The following is an 18,468-nucleotide window of genomic DNA, read 5'->3' as shown; positions in this document are numbered from 1 at the left end:
TGACATCAAAGTATAGTAAGGCAAAAGGTCATAGTATAGTAAGGCATAAAAAGGATGTAGTATAGTAAGTCATATAAATGACATAGCATAGTAAGTCATAGAAACGTCAGTATAGTAAGGCATAAAAAGTCATATTATAGTAAAGCATAAAAAGTCATATTGTTGTAAGGAATAAAAAACACCATAGCATAGGAAGGCATAAAAAGCATAGTACAGTAGGTCATAAAAGGTCATAGTATAATAAGGCATAAAAAGTGATCATATACTAAGACAAAAACAAAGTCACAGCATAATAAGTCATTAAAACGTTGTAATGAAATGATGCATAACGACATAGTTAGTCAAAAAGTCATATTATAGTAAAGCATAAAAAGTCATATTATTGTAAGGGATAAAAACACCATAGTATAGGAAGGAATAAAAAACACCATAGTATAGGAAGGCATAAAAAACATAGTACAGTAGGTCATAAAAAGTCATAGTATAATAAGGCATAAAAATTGATCATATAGTAAGACAAAAACAAAGTCACAGTATAGTAAGGCATAAAAGGTCATATTATAGTAAGGCAAAAAAGTCACAGTATAATAAGGCATTAAAAAGTTATAATACAGTGAGCATACAAAATACATAGTATAGTAAGTCAAAAAGTCATGGTATAGTTAAGCATAAAAAGTCACAGTATAGTAAGGCATAAAAAGTCATAGCATAGCAAGGTATAAAAACGTCATAGTATAGTAAGGCATAAAAAACATCATAGTATAGTAAATTATAAAAATGTCATTGTATAGTAAAGCATAAATAATCATAGTATAGTAAGGCATAAAACATTAATGTATAGTAAGCCATAAAAAGCCATAGTAAAGTCATAGTATAGTAAGCCATAAAAACATCATGGTAGAGTAAGTCATAAAAAGTCACAGTATAGTAAGGTATGAAAAAGTCATAGTATAGTAAGGTATGAAAAAGTGATAGTATAGTAATGCATGAAAATGTCATAGTATAGTAAGGAATAAATATCATAGTATAGTAGGGCATAAAGAAGTCATAGTATAGTAAGGCATAAAAGGTCATATTATAGTAAGGCATAAGAAACAGCACAGTTTAGTAAGACATAAAAAGTCATATAGTAAGGCAAAAAGTCATGGTATTAAAAGGTGAGGCACAAAAACAACATAGTATAGTCAAAAAGTCATAATGTAAAGCATAAAAAGTCAGAGTATAGTAAGGCATTAAAAAAACCATAGTAAAATAGTAAGGCATAAAAAGTCATAGTATAATAAGGCATTAAAAAATTATAGTACAGTGAGGCATACAAAAGATAGTATAGTAAGTCAAAAAGTCATCATATAGTAAAGCATAAAAAGTCATAGTATAGTAAAGGACAAAAAGTAATAGTATAGTAAGGCATCAAAACAACATAGTATAGTAATGCATAAAAACATCATAGTAGAGTAAATCATAAAAAGTCACAGTATAGTAAGGCATAAAAAGTCATAGTATAGTAAAGGACAAAAAGTCAAAGTATAGTAAGGCATCAAAACAACATAGTATAGTAATGCCTAAAAACATCATAGTAGAGTAAGTCATAAAAACATCATAGTATAGTAAGACATAAAAAGTCATAGTATAGTATGGCATTAATACAGCATAGTATAGTAAAGCATAAAAAGTGAAAGTATAGTAAGTCATAAAAAATACCATAGTAAATAGTAAGGCATAAATAGTCATAGTATAGTAAGGCATGAAAATGTCATTGTATAATAAAGCACAAATATCATAGTACAGTAAGGCATAAAAAACACCATAATATAGTAAGGCATAAAATATTAATGTATAGTAAGCTATAAAAAGTCATAGTATAGTAAGGCATTAAAATGACACAGTATAATAAGGCATTAAAAAGTTATAGTACAGTGAGGCATACAAAAGACATAGTATAATAAGACATAAAAAGGACGCACTATAGTAAGTCATAAAAAACACCATAGTATAGTAAGGCATGAAAAGCCATAGTATACTAAGGCGTAAAAAAGCTATAGTAAAATAAGTCATAAAAAATCATAGTAAAGTAAGTCATAAAAACACCATAGTAAAATAGTAAGGCATAAAAAAGCCACAGTATAATGAGACATTAAAAAGTTATAGTATAGTCAGTCATAAAAAAGTCATAGTACAGTAAGTCATAAAAAGTCAGTACAGCATGGTATAAAAGGTTATCGTGAGGCATAAAATGTCATAGTATAGTAAGGCATAAAAAATGACAGTAAAGTAAGGCATAAAAATGTCATAGTATAGTAAGAAATAAGTAAGGTATAAAAAGTCATATTATAGTAAGGCATAAAAAACACCATAGTAAGTCATAAAAACACTAGTATAATAGTAAGGTATAAAAAGTCATGTTATAGTAAGGCATAAACACCATAGTATATTAAGGTGTCAAAACACCATAGTACAATAGTAAGGCATAAAAAAAGTCATAGTATAGTAAGACATAGAAATGACACAGTATAGTAAGTCATAAAAACACTAGTATAATAGTACGGTATAAAAAGTCATATTATACTAAGCCGTCGAAACACCATATTATACTAAGGCGTCGAAACACCATAGTATAATAGTAAGGCATAAAAAGTCATAGTAAGGCATAAAAAACACCATAGTATAGTTAGGCAAAAAAAGTCATAGTATAATAAGGCGTTAAAAGGTTATAGTACAGTTAGGCATACAAAAGACATAGTATAGTACGTCAAAAAGTCATAGTATAGTAGGTCATAAAAAGTCATAGTATAGTAAGACATAAAAAAAGTCATAGTATAGTAAGACATAGAAACGACACAGTATAGTAAGTCATAAAAACACTAGTATAATAGTACGGTATAAAAGTCATATTATACTAAGGCATAAAAAACACCATAGTTATAGTAAGGCATGAAAAATCATAGTATACTAAGGCATAAAAAACACCATAGTTATAGTAAGGCATGAAAAATCATAGTATAGTAATGCATAAAAAAGCGATAGTAAAATAAGTCATAAAACGTCATAGTATAGTAAGTAATAAAAACACCATAGTAAAATAGTGAGGCATAAAAGTCACATTATATTAAGACCTAAAAAACACCATAGGTATAGTAAGGCATAAAAAGTCAGAGTATAGTAAGGCATAAAAAGTCATAGTATAGTAAGGCATAAAAAAGCCACAGTATAATAAGGCATTCAAAATTTACAGTACAGTGAGGCATACAAAAGACATAGTATAGTAAGTCAAAAAAAGTCAGTACAGCACGTCTTAAAAGTTATCGTAAAGCACAAAATGTCATAATATAGTAAGGCATAAAAAGTCATAGTATAGTAAGTCATAAAAATGTCATAGTGTAGTAAGGCATCAAAACAACATAAAATAGTAAGTCATAAAAACACTAGTATATTAGTAAGGTATAAAAAGTCATATTATAGTAAGGCATAAAAAACACCATAGGTATAGTAAGGCAAAAAAAGTCACAGTATAATAAGGCATTAAAAAGTTATAATACATTGAGGCATACAAAATACATAGTATAGTAAGTCAAAAAGTCATGGTATAATAAGTCATTAAAATGACATAGTATAGTAATGCATAGAAAGTCATATTATCGTAAGGCATAAAAAACACCATAGTATAGTAAGGTATACAACATTAATTTATAGCTAGGCATAAAAAGTCATAGTAAAGTATGGTATAAAAAAGCCACAGTATAGTAAGGCATAAAAAGTCATAGTATAGTAAGGCATAAAAACACCATAGTATAGTAAGGCATTAAAATACCAAAAAACATCATAGTATACTATGGTATAAAATTTCATAAAATGGTTATAGTATAGTAAGGTATAAAAATGCCAAAAAATGTCATAAAAGAGTCATAGTATAGTAAGGCATAAAAGGGTCATAGAATAGTAAGGCATAAAAAAAAAAAAAAAAAAGTCAAAGTATAGTAAGGCATAAAAACATCATAGTATAGTAAGGCATTAAAATACCAAAAAACATCATAGTATACTATGCTATAAAATTTCAGAAAAAGGTCATAGTATAGTAAGGCATAAAAATGTCATAGTATAGTAAGGTATAAAAATGCCAAAAAAGAGTCATAGTATAGTAAGGCATAAAAATTAAAAAAAAAAGTCAAAGTATAGTAAGGTATAAAAATGTCACAGTATAGTAAGGCATAAAAACACCATAGTATAGTAAGGCATTAAAATACCAAAAAACATCATAGTATACTATGGTATAAAATTTCAGAAAAAGGTCATAGTATAGTAAGGTATAAAAATGCCAAAAAATGTCATAAAAAGTCATAGTATAGTAAGGCATAAAAAAGCCACAGTATAATAAGGCATTAAAAATGTATAGTACAGTGAGGCATACAAAAGACATAGTATAGTAAGTCAAAAAGTCATAAAAAAAGTCAGTACAGCATGGCTTAAAAGTTATCATAAAGCACAAAATGTCATAGTATAGTAAGTCATAAAAATGTCAGAGTAATAAGGCATCAAAACAACATAGTATAGTAAGTCATAAAAACACTAGTATATTAATAAGGTATAAAAAGTCATATTATAGTAAGGCATAAACACCATAGTATAGTAAGTCGTCAAAACACCATAGTAAAATAGTAAGGCATAAAAAACACCATAGGTATAGTAAGGCAAAAAAAGTCACAGTATAATAAGGCATTAAAAAGTTATAATACAGTGAGGCATACAAAATACATAGTATAGTAAGTCAAAAAGTCATAGTATAGTAATTCATTAAAACGGGATAGTATAGCAATGCATAGAAAGTCATATTGTAGTATGTAATATAATAAAAACACTATAGTAAAATAGTGAGGCATAAAAAGTCATATTATATTAAGGCATAAAAAAGCCACGGTATAACAAGGCATTAAAAAAGTTATAGTACAGTGAGGCATACAAAATACATAGTATAGTAAGTCAAAAAGTCATGGTATAGTAAGTCATTAAAACGACATAGTTATAGTAATGCATAGAAAGTCATAAAAAAGCGATAGTAAAATAAGTCATAAAACGTCATAGTATAGTAAGTAATAAAAACACCATAGTAAAATAGTAAGGCATAAAAAGTCATAGTATAGTAAGGCATAAAAATGTCATAGTATAGTAAGGCATAAAAACAATAGTATAATAGTATGGTATAAAAAGTCATTATAGCAAGGCTTCGAAACACCATAGTATAGTAAGGCAAAAAAAGTCACATTAAAAAGTTACAGTACAGTGAGGCATACAAAATACATAGTATAATAAGTCAAAAAGTCATGGTATAGTAAGTCATTAAAATGACATAGTATAGTAATGCATAAAAACATCATAGTAGAGCAAGTCAAATAAAAGTCACAGTATATTAAGTCATAAAAGTCATTGCATAGCAAGGCCAAAAAAGTCACAGTATAGTAGGACATAAAAAAGACATAGTATAGTACGTCAAAAAGCCATATTATAGCAAGTCAAAAAGTCATAGTATAGTAAGGCATAAAAAATCATGGTATAGTAAGGCATAAAAAGTCATTGCATAGTAAGTAAAAAAAAAAAAAAGAAAGCATAAAAAAGACATATTATAGTAAGGTACAAAAAGTCATTATAGAAAAGCATAAAAAGTCATAGTATAGTAAGTCATAAAAAAGCCATTGCATAGCAAGGCTAAAAAAGTCACTGTATAGTAAGGCATAAAAATTTCATAGTATAGTAATGCATACATAGTCATAGCATAGAGAAGCATGAATAGTCATAGTATAGTAAGGAAAAAAAAGTCACAGTATAATAAGGTATTAAAAGTTTATAGTACAATGAGGCATAAAAACGATTTATAGTATGTCAAGAAGTCATGGTATGGTAAGTCATACAAAGGTCATAGTAAAGTATGAAAAGTCATAGTATATTAAGGAATAAATATAATAGTATAGTAGGGCATAAAAAATCATATCGTAAGGCACAAAAGTGTCACGTAGATGTGTTTATTCAGTTTGAATTGCTCATGTTAAAATGTGGCTCAATATTTTACAAGATGTTGATCAATTCAAAGTTAAGTGCTTATCAGTATTGTGATGATCCCCCATGAAATGCTGATTGATGTGGCTTCTAACTGTCTGAGCTGAGACATTTCTCAGTAGATGTGTTTCAGATTAACTTTTACTGTCTGGGTGACTTACATCACCGATGTGCATGGGCAGATTCAAATTACCCATGATTTCCTCTGATAACATTAATCCTGTCTGGAGAGGGCTTAAAGTTTTTTCAGTTTTCTCTTCAGGCAGCGATGAAACCCACAGACGTGATTTTTGAAGTCGTCTGTTTCAACGGAAGCTAAGAACACAAAGCAACAGGAAGTCTGATATTGTCAGTGTTCATAGAAGATAATATCTTTATTCATACTCTCTTTACAATATTGAAAACCAAAAACAGAAAGATGGCATCTTGTTAAAATCTCTCACAGAGAAACAACAGAGCAAAACATGGGGAGGCCCACATTGATACAAAAATAAACTTTATGAATTAAAACAAATGTAACGTACATTCAAGTGATGTCATATTCTGCACAAACAACCTACAACACAAACACAGGTACAGACTGTATATACAACACCATACTTGTAGATAAGATCTTTTTTGTACAAAGGACTGGAAAAAATGTTTTAACTAAAACAACAGTCACAGTTCAACAACCAGAGATGGACAGATGTTCTACATTAACCCACAGCGAACACCGTTTCAGGAGGATATAGTGACATGTTCTCAGATTTAACTAAAATAAGTTGAAAAGCTGAATAAAATGGGGATGACATGGCCTCAGCGTTGTCTAAAATAGTGTCTGGCTAAGTAAAACGAGATCCACGTTATAAAAATGAACTTAAATCTTGAGGATGCATTTTGAACTTTGTTGTTCTCATTTAACCTCCTAAGACCCGAACTCTTGCATGGCGTGCATTTTTAATTTCTCTTTGCTATTTAGGCTGATTGGGACCTGAGAAAAATGATGTCCACATATGAGGACATTAGTTTTAAATTTCTATTACTGAGTGGCAGTATAATATCCTCATATGTGGTCACCAGGCCCTTGTTGAGAAAAAGTTAGTATTGTGGTCTAGAGAACCCAAAATGTGAGGTCCACATATGTGGACGCCAGGTCCTAGGAGGTTAAGGGAATAATCTGCAGCAAGCGTTGCAAGCTGCCGTTCAATACAGAAGTGGCTGTATTAACGCACAAAGAGCAAGCAGGGGTAAATGGCTAGCCTAGCTCCATCAAGTGCACATATTACATGTTGTGTATTTGTGAATATAAAGTGAGATATTCTAGTTTAAAATAGATACCTCATGAATTGAAGCGGAACAAGAACAGTTGGAAACAGTAAAAGCTTAACACAAAACAAAACATGTTTAAGAGAGGCTTTAATGGATTGATGAATCACTTACTATAACACAATGTATAAATATAGTGCTGAAGAGCATTTTTCTTTTAAATTATTATGGATACTAGCATTTTTCTGCTACCAGTATTTGTGCCAATGTTACTCACATGACAAAGCTACAGGTCTTCATTGAACTTACAGAGATGAAACCAATATCGATCTTTCTCATCAAATATTTCCGGTTCATAATTATAGTATTTAAGGATATCCTGGCTGAAAGTTTTAATATTCTTGTTTGCTGTGACTGAAAAATGTGCTTTAACCTTTGCTGCAAGTCAAATATCCCCTTTCAGACAAAAAAGGGGCCTGTGTGCAGATAAAGCACGTGCAGTGGTAGCCATGCAAGTCTCTCTGAATGCATCCTCAGTTTTGTGCTGCAAATTCTTACAAACCCTAATTCCTGTCAGTCTTCCTTTGTCTCAGATAGTGTCAGAACTCAGCAGCAAAACCAGCAGTGACTGAATATGTATTAATATTTGCTGTGTGTGTGCTCTGATTTAGCCTATTATGGTTGCAGACCGAGAGAGATGTGGCAGTCAGGACATTAAGAACAAATGAGAGTTGCAGAGAAGCTGACAACCTATCCAGGCCCTATCTGTCTGTTAACACGTTAAAACAAATGTATTTTCCCAGTACAAACAGTGCCCTTATGTCTCATGCATCTCCCCGACCTCTGAGAGCTGTGTAAAAATCCAGTTGATGCGGGGTTCGATTTTTACAAGCATGATCTGCATCCTCAACATGTTTACATGGAGGCAGCAGCAGTAAACACTGTGTACACACACACACACACACACACATTTCGCTCCATCGTTTGCCAAAACAAATCACAAATCTAGTCTGTCTCTCAGATCTGATCTCTGAGGCGTCTACCGGTGCTGGAATTCACAAGCCAACCGATCAAGGTTGTATGTTGTTTGCACAGTACAATCACTTGCCTACATTGGTTGTTATAGCGACAGAACAAATCAGTTTCAGCTTCATGTTTGAACATAGACTGAAGAATGCTGTAACTACTGAGTGGCCAAATTAAAGCATCTGTTATCATTACATTCATTGCCGCATATGGTTTTAGGTAATATGCAGATACCAGCACCTCAGATTTTAAGGTTGGCTTGTTTTAGTCCATTTCATATGCTAAATTGAACAATTGAATTGAATAATTGTTGATAAGAAATTTTGAAGCAAGTTGTAATTGATTTTTTTTGTTTTTCCACTTTTTATAGGCTGAACTGAAAAAGAAGTGATTAACATCTTAAACGAATAATCTAATACAGAAAATCAATTGGTAACTATTGCTTCATTTGTTATGGAAAAATTGTAAACATTTACTAATTCGAACTTCTCAAATGTTATGATTTGTTGTCTTGTCAGTGAAATGATAAATGCTCGGTCAGACAAAATAAGCAATTCAAAGACATATTACGGCCACTTTTACTAGTCTTTGATGTTTCGTAAACCAAAATCTTTAGGTGATTAATCAAGACACTAATCAGCAGATTAATAATGATTAACAATAGTTGTTGCTCTGAATTATTTATAAGAGAAATCCTGATTAAGAGATTTTGTTTGCAGTGATATTTAATTGAGATTATTGTGGTTCTTCACTGTTAAACAGTTACTTTTAAGAAAATGCTGTTCCGGCTAAACATACTTTAATATTCAGTATAATACATTCACTTTTTCATACGCTGCATACTGCACAACCAGCTCTGGACCAAAACAAACATTTCTTTTATCTGAAGCTTGCATATTTACACCATTTAAAATGGCTGCATAGACATTTCTTTACCACTGCTAAAAACGACTCCACATTAAGTGTTTCTTTTATCATCGGTGGCAGCAACACTGCTGAGCAGAACCTGATCACAAACACTAACATCTCCTCTATAGAAAATACTGTGATCTCGTTCACACTCATTAAATCAACGAGGAAATGCTTACAGATTAAGAATCTACAGAATTTACAGTCATGGAAACAGTAACAGTTAAAGTTATCATACATCTACTTCACGACTAACATCACCTTGTGTTTATGGCTTTTATGTTTGTTTTTTCCTTTTCTTTTTCTTTTTTTTTTATTTGAGGATCCAGCCTCCTTCATTATAACAGACAGCAACAATAAACAACATTAAGCTGATTAACGAGTCCAGTGAAATGTTCATCCTGCATGAAATGTGCTTGATTTGAAGTAGTGGGCTGATGTTTGACGCATTTTAAATCTGTTTTCTGACATTCTTGTGGTTCTTTTCTGTCCCAGTAAATTTCATATGAACACCAACACGCAGCAGGAGAATGCAGACATGATAAACCTCGCTGGTTATTCACTTTTCATACAATGCAATCAAAGCTTTTTTTTTTTTTTATCAGGATTTCATCACAAAGACATTTCTAAATGAGCGTTGTTGGCTGAATGTCACAGCCACTGTCATGGTAGCAGTGTTTTCCTCGTGCCTGCTGTCATATGTTCTATCACACACTGCACATATCCACACCATTATCAATGTTTGGCAGAGCTTAAAAAAATTTCTTTAGAGTGGCTGGCTTGTCAGACGTGTTTGAAATGCAGGAGATGTAGTTTGCCTCACAGGACATGTTTTGAAAGCAGACCCCTCCACTGAGGCAGATTCTCCCTCATTGAGGCTTGAAACAATCCACAGTCAAGTCAGTAATACTGTTCACGATTTCACAACCTTTGTTAACGAGTGCTCTCAGCAGCTTGGACAAAAACATGAACTTCTGCTGAACTTCCGGTGAAGTAACCGAGGAGTCCTGAATTACCCCCATCTAGTCTGGCACAGCAAGACTACTGAAAGATATCTGAAATATTGTTTCACACGGTGCTTTTATCTCCATCTGCATGGAAAAAACGACTCAGATCTTGCAGTGAGAGACCGACGAGCTGCTGTTCAGTAGTTTCCAAGAGTCCCATCTGAGAAGTGTACTGGTACATACAGCTGCCGTAGAGTGGGGGAACAGTAGAAAGGTGGCATGTACTTGTTCTGTTTAGGTTTCCATATGAAACTAAAAGTGAATAATCACCAGCGAGGATGCAAACAGCTGTGGAAGGATGTAAGCCTTGAGCCAAACTTGGTCTTAAAACATCACCTCCTCACAGCTCCCGTAATCGCTCCCCACCATGCTTGACCCATCATAGCTTCGTGGGTTCTGCCCAGTGGGTCGTGTTTGAGGTTGGGCGGGGTTTGGAGCTGGTGGCGGGCTGGCCTGTTCTGCATATGATGGCATAGCCACACTCAGACGCATGCTGAGTCTCTTGTAGCCTCCTGAGACGTTGTCAAGGCTGCGAGTGTGTTGGGTGGGGTAGTAGCTGATGGCGGTGTACTCGTTGGGGCACTGGGAGCTGGGAAGAGGTAACCCGTCAGGACCCAGGAAGTCGTCCAGGTTCTGGTTGCTGTAACACGGTGGAAGGGGTGCGCGGCGGTCACAGCGGTCCAGTGGGAATGGGAAGCCACCAAATCGAGAGTTCCTCCGCGACTCCATGGTGGAGGTGGAGTAAGTGTCCTCTACGATGTCAAACTGCGGGAACTCCTGGACTGTTGGCCGCCCGTAGTAGTCTGGGTCTGCAGGGTAGACTGAGGATAGAATACACAAAGGAACATCAGCATTTTCTTTTAGTCTTCATATTTTATGTAGATTTGTTTTATATCTGTTGATCATCAAATTCCATAATAATAGAATGAAATAGCTTGCAATTTTCTCAAATTTGGATTAGAGCTGATTGATCAATAATAATTGACTGACATATTCACTGATACGATGTACAGTATCTGCAATAAGCTATTAACAGCTGCTGGCTATTGGGCCGGCTTATTCATTAGTCTAGCTCAAATTTGGATGAATAGATCATAGGAAAACTGTAAAAAAAAAAAAAAGGCTTTGACGATTTGCATATTAAATCCTTAACTGTAGATTTGAAATGGTGTGGGTTTGATTAGCAGAACAGGAGGGGGGGAGATGTCTGAAGAGAGCTAAAATGTGTTAAACTAACCACATTTTACTGGGAGGGGAGATGACTGATGCAGAACCACTTCTAATGACAGCGAAAGAATAATCCTCCCTCTTTGGATAAACCAACATTAAGACAATGCAAGGGCAACCTTGATGATAACCTCCTCTAGCTTTTTGTACGCCGCTGTGTGTCTTCTTTATCATTTTAATATTTTCCTGAAACTAATCTCAAGCTAAATCCCCCAACCTTGAAATACTTATTTGATGATTAATTTCAATGTGCTAATCCTAAATAAGAAGTTACACCCAGTAGACATTTTAAAGCTTTTTCTGCAGATTTAACCACAGGAAGACAGTGGAATACTTGTTTCTCTCAGTTTGATCTTGGGGACCCAGTTTGTTGACGACCTTGCAGTGATTCATACTTCAGTTATTTTCCCTTTCAGAGACTTTTCTGCCTCTGTGACATTGTTCCCTTTGTATTGTATCATTTGTTCTTGTGGAAAATGGTCTAAATCAGCATTATTCAATGCCTCAGTGAGGAAACTTGAACCTGTTGACACACACCTACCTGCGTTCATTTATTGTGAACAGTCTCTCAAATTGGGTTGTGTGACACATAGCCAAATATTGTCAAATGATTTAGTCACTATATCATTCAGAACTGAAAAAAATTATCAATTAGTTAATCAATTAACAGTGAGTATTGGTAGTAATTTCTCAAACAGAGTGACAACATTCTTTCGTTCAAGCTTCTCCATTGTGAGGATTTGCCTCTTTTGATTGGACAAAACAAGCAACATGAACTATAGATAATAAGGTAGCCGTTTTTCATATTTCACTGAATAAGACATTTGATGATGTAACGTTCATTTTTCAGTATTTTATTTTAAAGACCACACAATCAATAGATTTATCAGTAGTTCCAGTGTCATCAGAAAGTGGTAGTAACCTCATGCTTGGCATCTGATGTGTTTTTGTCCCTCAGTAGAACCTAATCAATGCCACAGACTGTATGAGCATATATGCCAGCTGTTAACCATGAATTAATTCAGTATAGAAACACTAAATATATGTCTGTGGTCATTTAGAAACACTGGGCTCTATTTTAACTATCCAAAGCACATGGTCTACATTTGTTTGTCAATATCACTTTTGCTGCACCAGGTGCACGGTTCAAAAGGGTTGTACTTAATCTGCATGGGAGTGTTTTGGGCGTAACATTTAATAAAACAATCACAGTGCCATCTCCCATTCTCTTTAAAAGCCAGGCACGCTTGCACCTTGGCGGATTGTTGTTATAATGGCGCATTATCTCACACAGAGTTTGGTTGTCTTTGTGGTGAGTTGATTACATATTGTGACTGACCACTGTGGGCTCACAGGTTGATAAATCTTGTTAAATTTGTAACTATTAAAAATCCTACACACTTGATGCTGTTATTTCTACAATAATCACACATTTTTACAGTTATATATATTTTTTACAGTACCTGAAATTTGGAACGGAGACACGGGCACTGACAAATTGTTAACGATACTTAACCCCAGATTCAACCTATGAAAGTGTATAAATATATTAACAATAAAGAACTACAACTACTAAATCGAAAGGAGAAATGCAGCTCAGCTCACACTGTCTGACAGCAAGCACCCTGCAGCCATCAGCGCTTAGCAGAAAAGATGGAGCCAATATCAGAAAACAAACTGAGGATTCTTTAGGATTAGCACTTTAGATTCCTGCCCTTCATCCCCAAAATCTTCAGCTAACAAGGCCGACGCATTATACAGTTTGTTCAAACAAAACAACATTAAAAAAAAGCCTCCTGCTGTCACTTGAGTTACCGAGAATACTGAGCAGTCTCCCAGCTGCTTGCATTGTGAAGCAGAGAGAAAATGAGACAAAGTGACAGGAAGTTACAAGGAGAGACTGGAAACAAGATGAGAAACAAACAAAGACAGAGAGCTACTAAGAGTGAGAGAGAGATAATGACGCTGAGAGACAGATGGTGGAGGAAGAGAAAAATAAAGAGTAAAAGATGGAGGGAAACAAAATGAAGGGATGAGAGACAAACAGATGAGAGATTTGGGAAAGAAAGAAGCAGGGGAAAAACTGAAGAGTAGAGAGAAAGACGGAGTGAGTGATAGAGTGTGGAAGAGTGATAGAGGTCAAAGGGAGATAACAAGAGGGGAAGGAAGAGAGACAGACAGAATAGATGAGAGGAGACAAAGTGAATAAAGAAATTAGTATTTTCACAATGTTTCCAGTCTAAAGAGATGAAAAACTGACATATCTTTAAATCTATCTCTGTAGATCTAACAACAGACATCAAAGGTAGACATTCGGCTCACGCTCTTTGCTTGTATTATTTCCACACTTCGCACAGCTCAATAACTTGTTAAGAACAAGAGCTGTTTTTATTGTAATGCTGCAGAAAACAAAAATTTCCACAGACTGCAACACTGATAACAAATGGCAGAGCTACTCTTAAAGACTTTTTCAAACCTATCTTGATGCACTGGTCACATTACCACATGTATGTTGAGTTAGTTACCGTTGGCTATAATCCTTCCACTGGCTGTCACTCTGCAAGCCTAGTCTTACCATTACGTTAATATACTCCTACTTTACAAAACAAATATGTTTTTGAAGTTTCTTATTAACATACTGAGAAAACTTTTTAAATAAACTTCCAAGTCGCAAAATATTAATGAGTGTATCTGCAAAACTTTCACTTAAAACATATTTCTTAGCTGTGTTTTCGTGTGTAAAGGTGCGTGCAACTAAAGCATGATGAATGTTTTTATTGTTGTGTTTAGGGAACTCAAAGGACTTGGTTAAGGCTGGGGAAATATTATCATCTTGGTTGAGACAGGATGTGTTTACTTTTTCCATTTTTAACCAAAACCATAATCTTGTAGTTTTTAGGACAGGTTAGATACTAATGTTCCTACCTTGCACAACCCACCTCTAAATGATTAGGGACAAAATCCACAGCTCTGTTTCTGTGCAAAATGCTTCCTAAAGTCGCAATTGGACAAATTAAGTAGGTTAGTCTTTTTAGATAAAACTCCTTTGGGTTTCCTTGCTGAGCTGTTATCGATGTGTACTTATTGGTATCTGCACGTATGTTCTTGCCAGAACCCAGAACACAACCCTGCCAACAAACCTAAATGCAAAAACTTTGCTTTTCTTGCATGTTTTAACTACAGATCACTGTGGCTGCACCACTTAATTCAGAAAATATAGAAAATGAATAAAATCATTTGGTGTCAACATTCATCCATCTGCAGTTTTGGGGAGTTTTGAACAAAGCTATTAATATTTTTCATGGTGGCTGACAGTTTGATGGGGCCATGTGATTGGGTGCTTCATCAATTCATTAATAGTGATAATGACAGAAGAGGGAGGCTTTATGAAGTGTCTCTTTTGAGTCCGAGTTTCTTTTATACTGAGAAACTATTGTTTATTCTTTGTTTTAAATTTTGGGCATGTCAGGCAGCAGAATCATACAACAGGTGAGGTGTAGTCAATAGATTAAGTGCTGGGGTCACAGGGCAAATTGAAAGCAAAGTGTAAAGGATTCAGCCGGAGTCCCCTTTAACAATGAGTGGGATAACAAGTGAAGAACTACAGGAATGTGTCCTTTATTCTCTGTGATAAGGTCAAGCAGATGAATGACCTGCCAAGCTGGCGTTGCCTGGGGAACGGTGGCATGACGAACGCCAAATTTGTCTCTTCATCTGTCTCGTGAACATAGCAGTGAATGTATGACTCACGGCTGTATTGATCTGCTGCATGAAAGAAGGAAAAAAAAAAGCTGCCCACAAAAGTGTTGGGGGGAGAATGTCAGAAAGGTGAAGAGGAAAGAGAGAGAGCATGACAGAAGACCAAAAGTGGAGGATTAGAAAGAGACAAATCGTCTACAGAGAGATAGAGGGAGGGATAAATGAAGAGAGAAAGGTAGAGAACAGGGGAGAGAGGGTGTAACAGAGAAAAAACTATAGAGAATGAGAGAGAAGAGGTGAAAGAAGCCAAGATGAGAGCGGGGGAACATGAGAAAGAATGAAGAGGGTGGGAAGGAAGATAATGGGCCTCATGCAAAAACATTTTTGTATTTTTATCTAACACCTCTTATAATTTTTTTCTTCTTCTCTGATTTTGCTGTCCATCTGTCCATCAACAAAAAAAGTAGACACCAACTCATAGATAAAACAAACTCCATAGTGCAACTACAGGTCAAAAACTCCACAAGGAAACTTTAACATATTATTACATACATAATACATAACATAATATTAAAAATAACAACTGAATCAAACCACTGTTGGATTAACAGTGCATTTATGATGATGAGGGAGGGTGTAACAGAATATAGAAAAAAATGACTGAGATATGAAAGAGAGAAGCATTCATAGAAAAGAAAGTGGAAAATAAAGATGCTGAGATGAAACAGAGAAATCACTTTTTTTCCTGATGTTATCACATGTAATCAGTGATATGTTTCATCTTCCACAGTTTGATCAACGTTGCTTGTTGACAGGCAGTCTGGTGTTTCCCAGACTCCGCATGACAATTACATGTTTGCGGTGACCTTGATTGACTGAATCATTCAGTTTGCTCTGACCTTTTGTCCCAACGTGTGGCTTTGCAACACAACAGAGAAAGCTGGGGTGATTTAGTTTGTTCATTTAGTTCACTGACACTGTGTTTTTGTTTGAAAATGGTGTTGCAGTTAGTAAGTTAGTGATGCAGTTAATGCTAAAACTAACAATGTTGCCCTAAATGTAAAAACATAAATTTGACAATAAAATATGCCAACGCCGTACGTTCACACTGGAAACGAAATGAAGACTCCTTTAAAATGTCAGTACACAGACAAAACCTACTCAATACTGAATTTTAATGGCCGCTATTGTATCCTGATACAAAACACGGCTGCAACTAACAACCATTTTCTTCATCTATCAGTGTGCCGATAATTTTTTTTCAACTTATCGATTCATCTTTTTATCCAGAAAATTACAGGTTATAGTGAAAAATGCCTGTTGTAATTTCCCACAGCCTGAACCGAAGTTTTCAGATTTTTGATTTGTCCAACCAACCAGTCCAAAATCCAAAGATATTCAGTTTACTATCTTGTGTCACAAAGTAAAGTGATCCTCACATCTGAGAAAGTGGAAACAAAAAATCTTTTGCTTTAAAAATGTGACAAAAATGATTATTTGATTAGTAAAATAATTAATTGGTATTTTTGTTGTGCAACTTCTTGTTACCATACCAGGATGACAGATATGCTGATACAGATCTATCTGAAATAAGCTGATATCAACAGATATACTGGCCTGACCGATTTAGTGGCCATTTAGTAGTTCAAATCCAAAAGTTCATTGAACTGTTGTACATGTAAATCATGTGAATATATTTGTGGAAAAATAAATAAATGCTACATTACTGTATAGTCTTTCATGGATGATGTCGCTGTGTGAGAATTGTTCTTTCTAGAACACTGGTTTGCAATATGACTGAGCCTTACCCTTCCAAAGTAAAGTGCACTTGTTGCCATGCTAATCATCCTAAAATCATACAAACACATAAACCCACCTTCATAGTCCATGTCCCAGTGGTTCTTCCTGATGGAGTCGTTGTCAGAGCTGGACGGCGGCCTGGTGGGGAGGTTGGGGGCCACGCTGCACACAACCGGCCCCTGTGTCTTTGCACAAACCCCGCCTCCTGACGAACCAATTTGGCTGTGTGGGCGAAGCGACCTGAACGGCGTGTGGTCGAGGTCGTTGGTAGGACCGACCAGTGAGCTCATCTCGATGGGGTTGATGTCTTGGTTGTCAGCTTTGAGGCTCTTGGCCAGACTGGGCTGGAAATAGCTGTGGATGACAGAAGAGTAATTGCAGACACCCAAATTCCCTTAATATCGATCATCTGTTTCACTGTTTATCTGTAATTCATTATTTTTTGGGAAGTTGGAGAAGAGTGAGAGAGGAGAGGGTTGGAGTTGAAGAGAGTTTCTGTTGACGTCCCTGTACAACTCCACACTTTATATTTAATTGAAGAAATTCTGTTTCTGCTGGAATCAGATTCTCCTATTTCTGGTTGGCTACGTCCAATTAGCTGACTCAGAGACTACAACCTGGCCCGTTGTGATACGACTTCTGAACTTCTTTTTAGACAAAAGAAATCACTCTTACCCATTGGAGTCCTGGACACAGACCGGCTTTTTCTTCTTCTGCTGAACGTAACGTTTCCTGATGCAAACGAAGATGCCAACCAAGAAGAGCAATCCAAGCACGCTGGCACTGATCTCCATGATTTCCACATAGCCAATCATTGGGATTACCTTCTAGAGAGGATAGATGGATTTAGTATAATAGAAGGCACAGATTAAGTGTCACTTCTGAAAAAACAAAACAAACAAGAAAAACAAACAACAGCACATTAATCAATTATTTGCAGCTCCAACTGACCTGAGGCAGGGGGTCGCAGTGGATGGAGCCGTCAGTGACTTTACAATCAAAGCCCCCAGGGCAGGGATTGGGTGAACAGACTTCTATTTGATTGTGGCACCTACAGGAGTAAAGGAACAGAAGGATTGTTATTTTAATAGGCTGTAGCTTTGTAGTGTGAATGTAGTGTATGTGTAGTGTTTTACTTTCATCAAGTCATTTAACACCTCCGCTGTATGTAAGCTAAGCACTGCTTTGAGCTGAATGATAATGTTAACGTGGTAATGTGCTAATGCTAACACACTAACACTAACATGTTAATGGAACTTGTATATCGTGGTATGGATGGATAGATGTTTCAACTGAAGTCGTCTATTTTTTACTTTTTATATTTTTATTATTTAGGATTGTATTTTGTTTTGCATCATGTTTTTAAAATTAAATTTATGATTGTTTTTCAGTATCTTCTATTATTTAATATGAAAAAAGATAAATTCCCTATTTTTTAATATTTGAAAAAACGCAACTATATTTAGTTTAGTAAAATGGAAGAAGCGGCAAATCCCCCCCCCCCCCC

General features: G+C 35.0%; 1 protein-coding gene across 2 annotated transcripts in view; it reads right to left on the bottom strand.

Annotated features, from left to right (window-relative positions):
• Positions 1 to 5,997: 5,997 nt before the first annotated feature.
• The window catches only part of fat2 (FAT atypical cadherin 2), a 91,671-nt gene continuing 79,200 nt past the window's right edge, over positions 5,998 to 18,468 (bottom strand). The window contains exons 25-28 of one of the 2 annotated variants that reach the window (XM_023398141.2): positions 17,913 to 18,012; positions 17,637 to 17,788; positions 17,038 to 17,315; positions 5,998 to 11,056 (exon numbers count right to left, since the gene is read on the bottom strand). In XM_023398141.2, coding sequence (XP_023253909.2) covers positions 10,560 to 11,056; positions 17,038 to 17,315; positions 17,637 to 17,788; positions 17,913 to 18,012 — 1,027 coding nt within the window. In that variant the 3' untranslated portion in view covers positions 5,998 to 10,559. The remainder of the gene's footprint in view (positions 11,057 to 17,037; positions 17,316 to 17,636; positions 17,789 to 17,912; positions 18,013 to 18,468) is intronic. The other variant, XM_087171709.1, reaches the window with a different exon arrangement.

Source organism: Seriola lalandi, unplaced genomic scaffold (genome assembly GCF_002814215.2).
Source record: "Seriola lalandi dorsalis isolate HSWRI2012SDOR001 ecotype SW California unplaced genomic scaffold, Sedor1 jcf7180002054972, whole genome shotgun sequence".
Taxonomy (NCBI): domain Eukaryota; kingdom Metazoa; phylum Chordata; class Actinopteri; order Carangiformes; family Carangidae; genus Seriola; species Seriola lalandi.
This window is presented reverse-complemented; position numbering and strand designations above follow the sequence as displayed.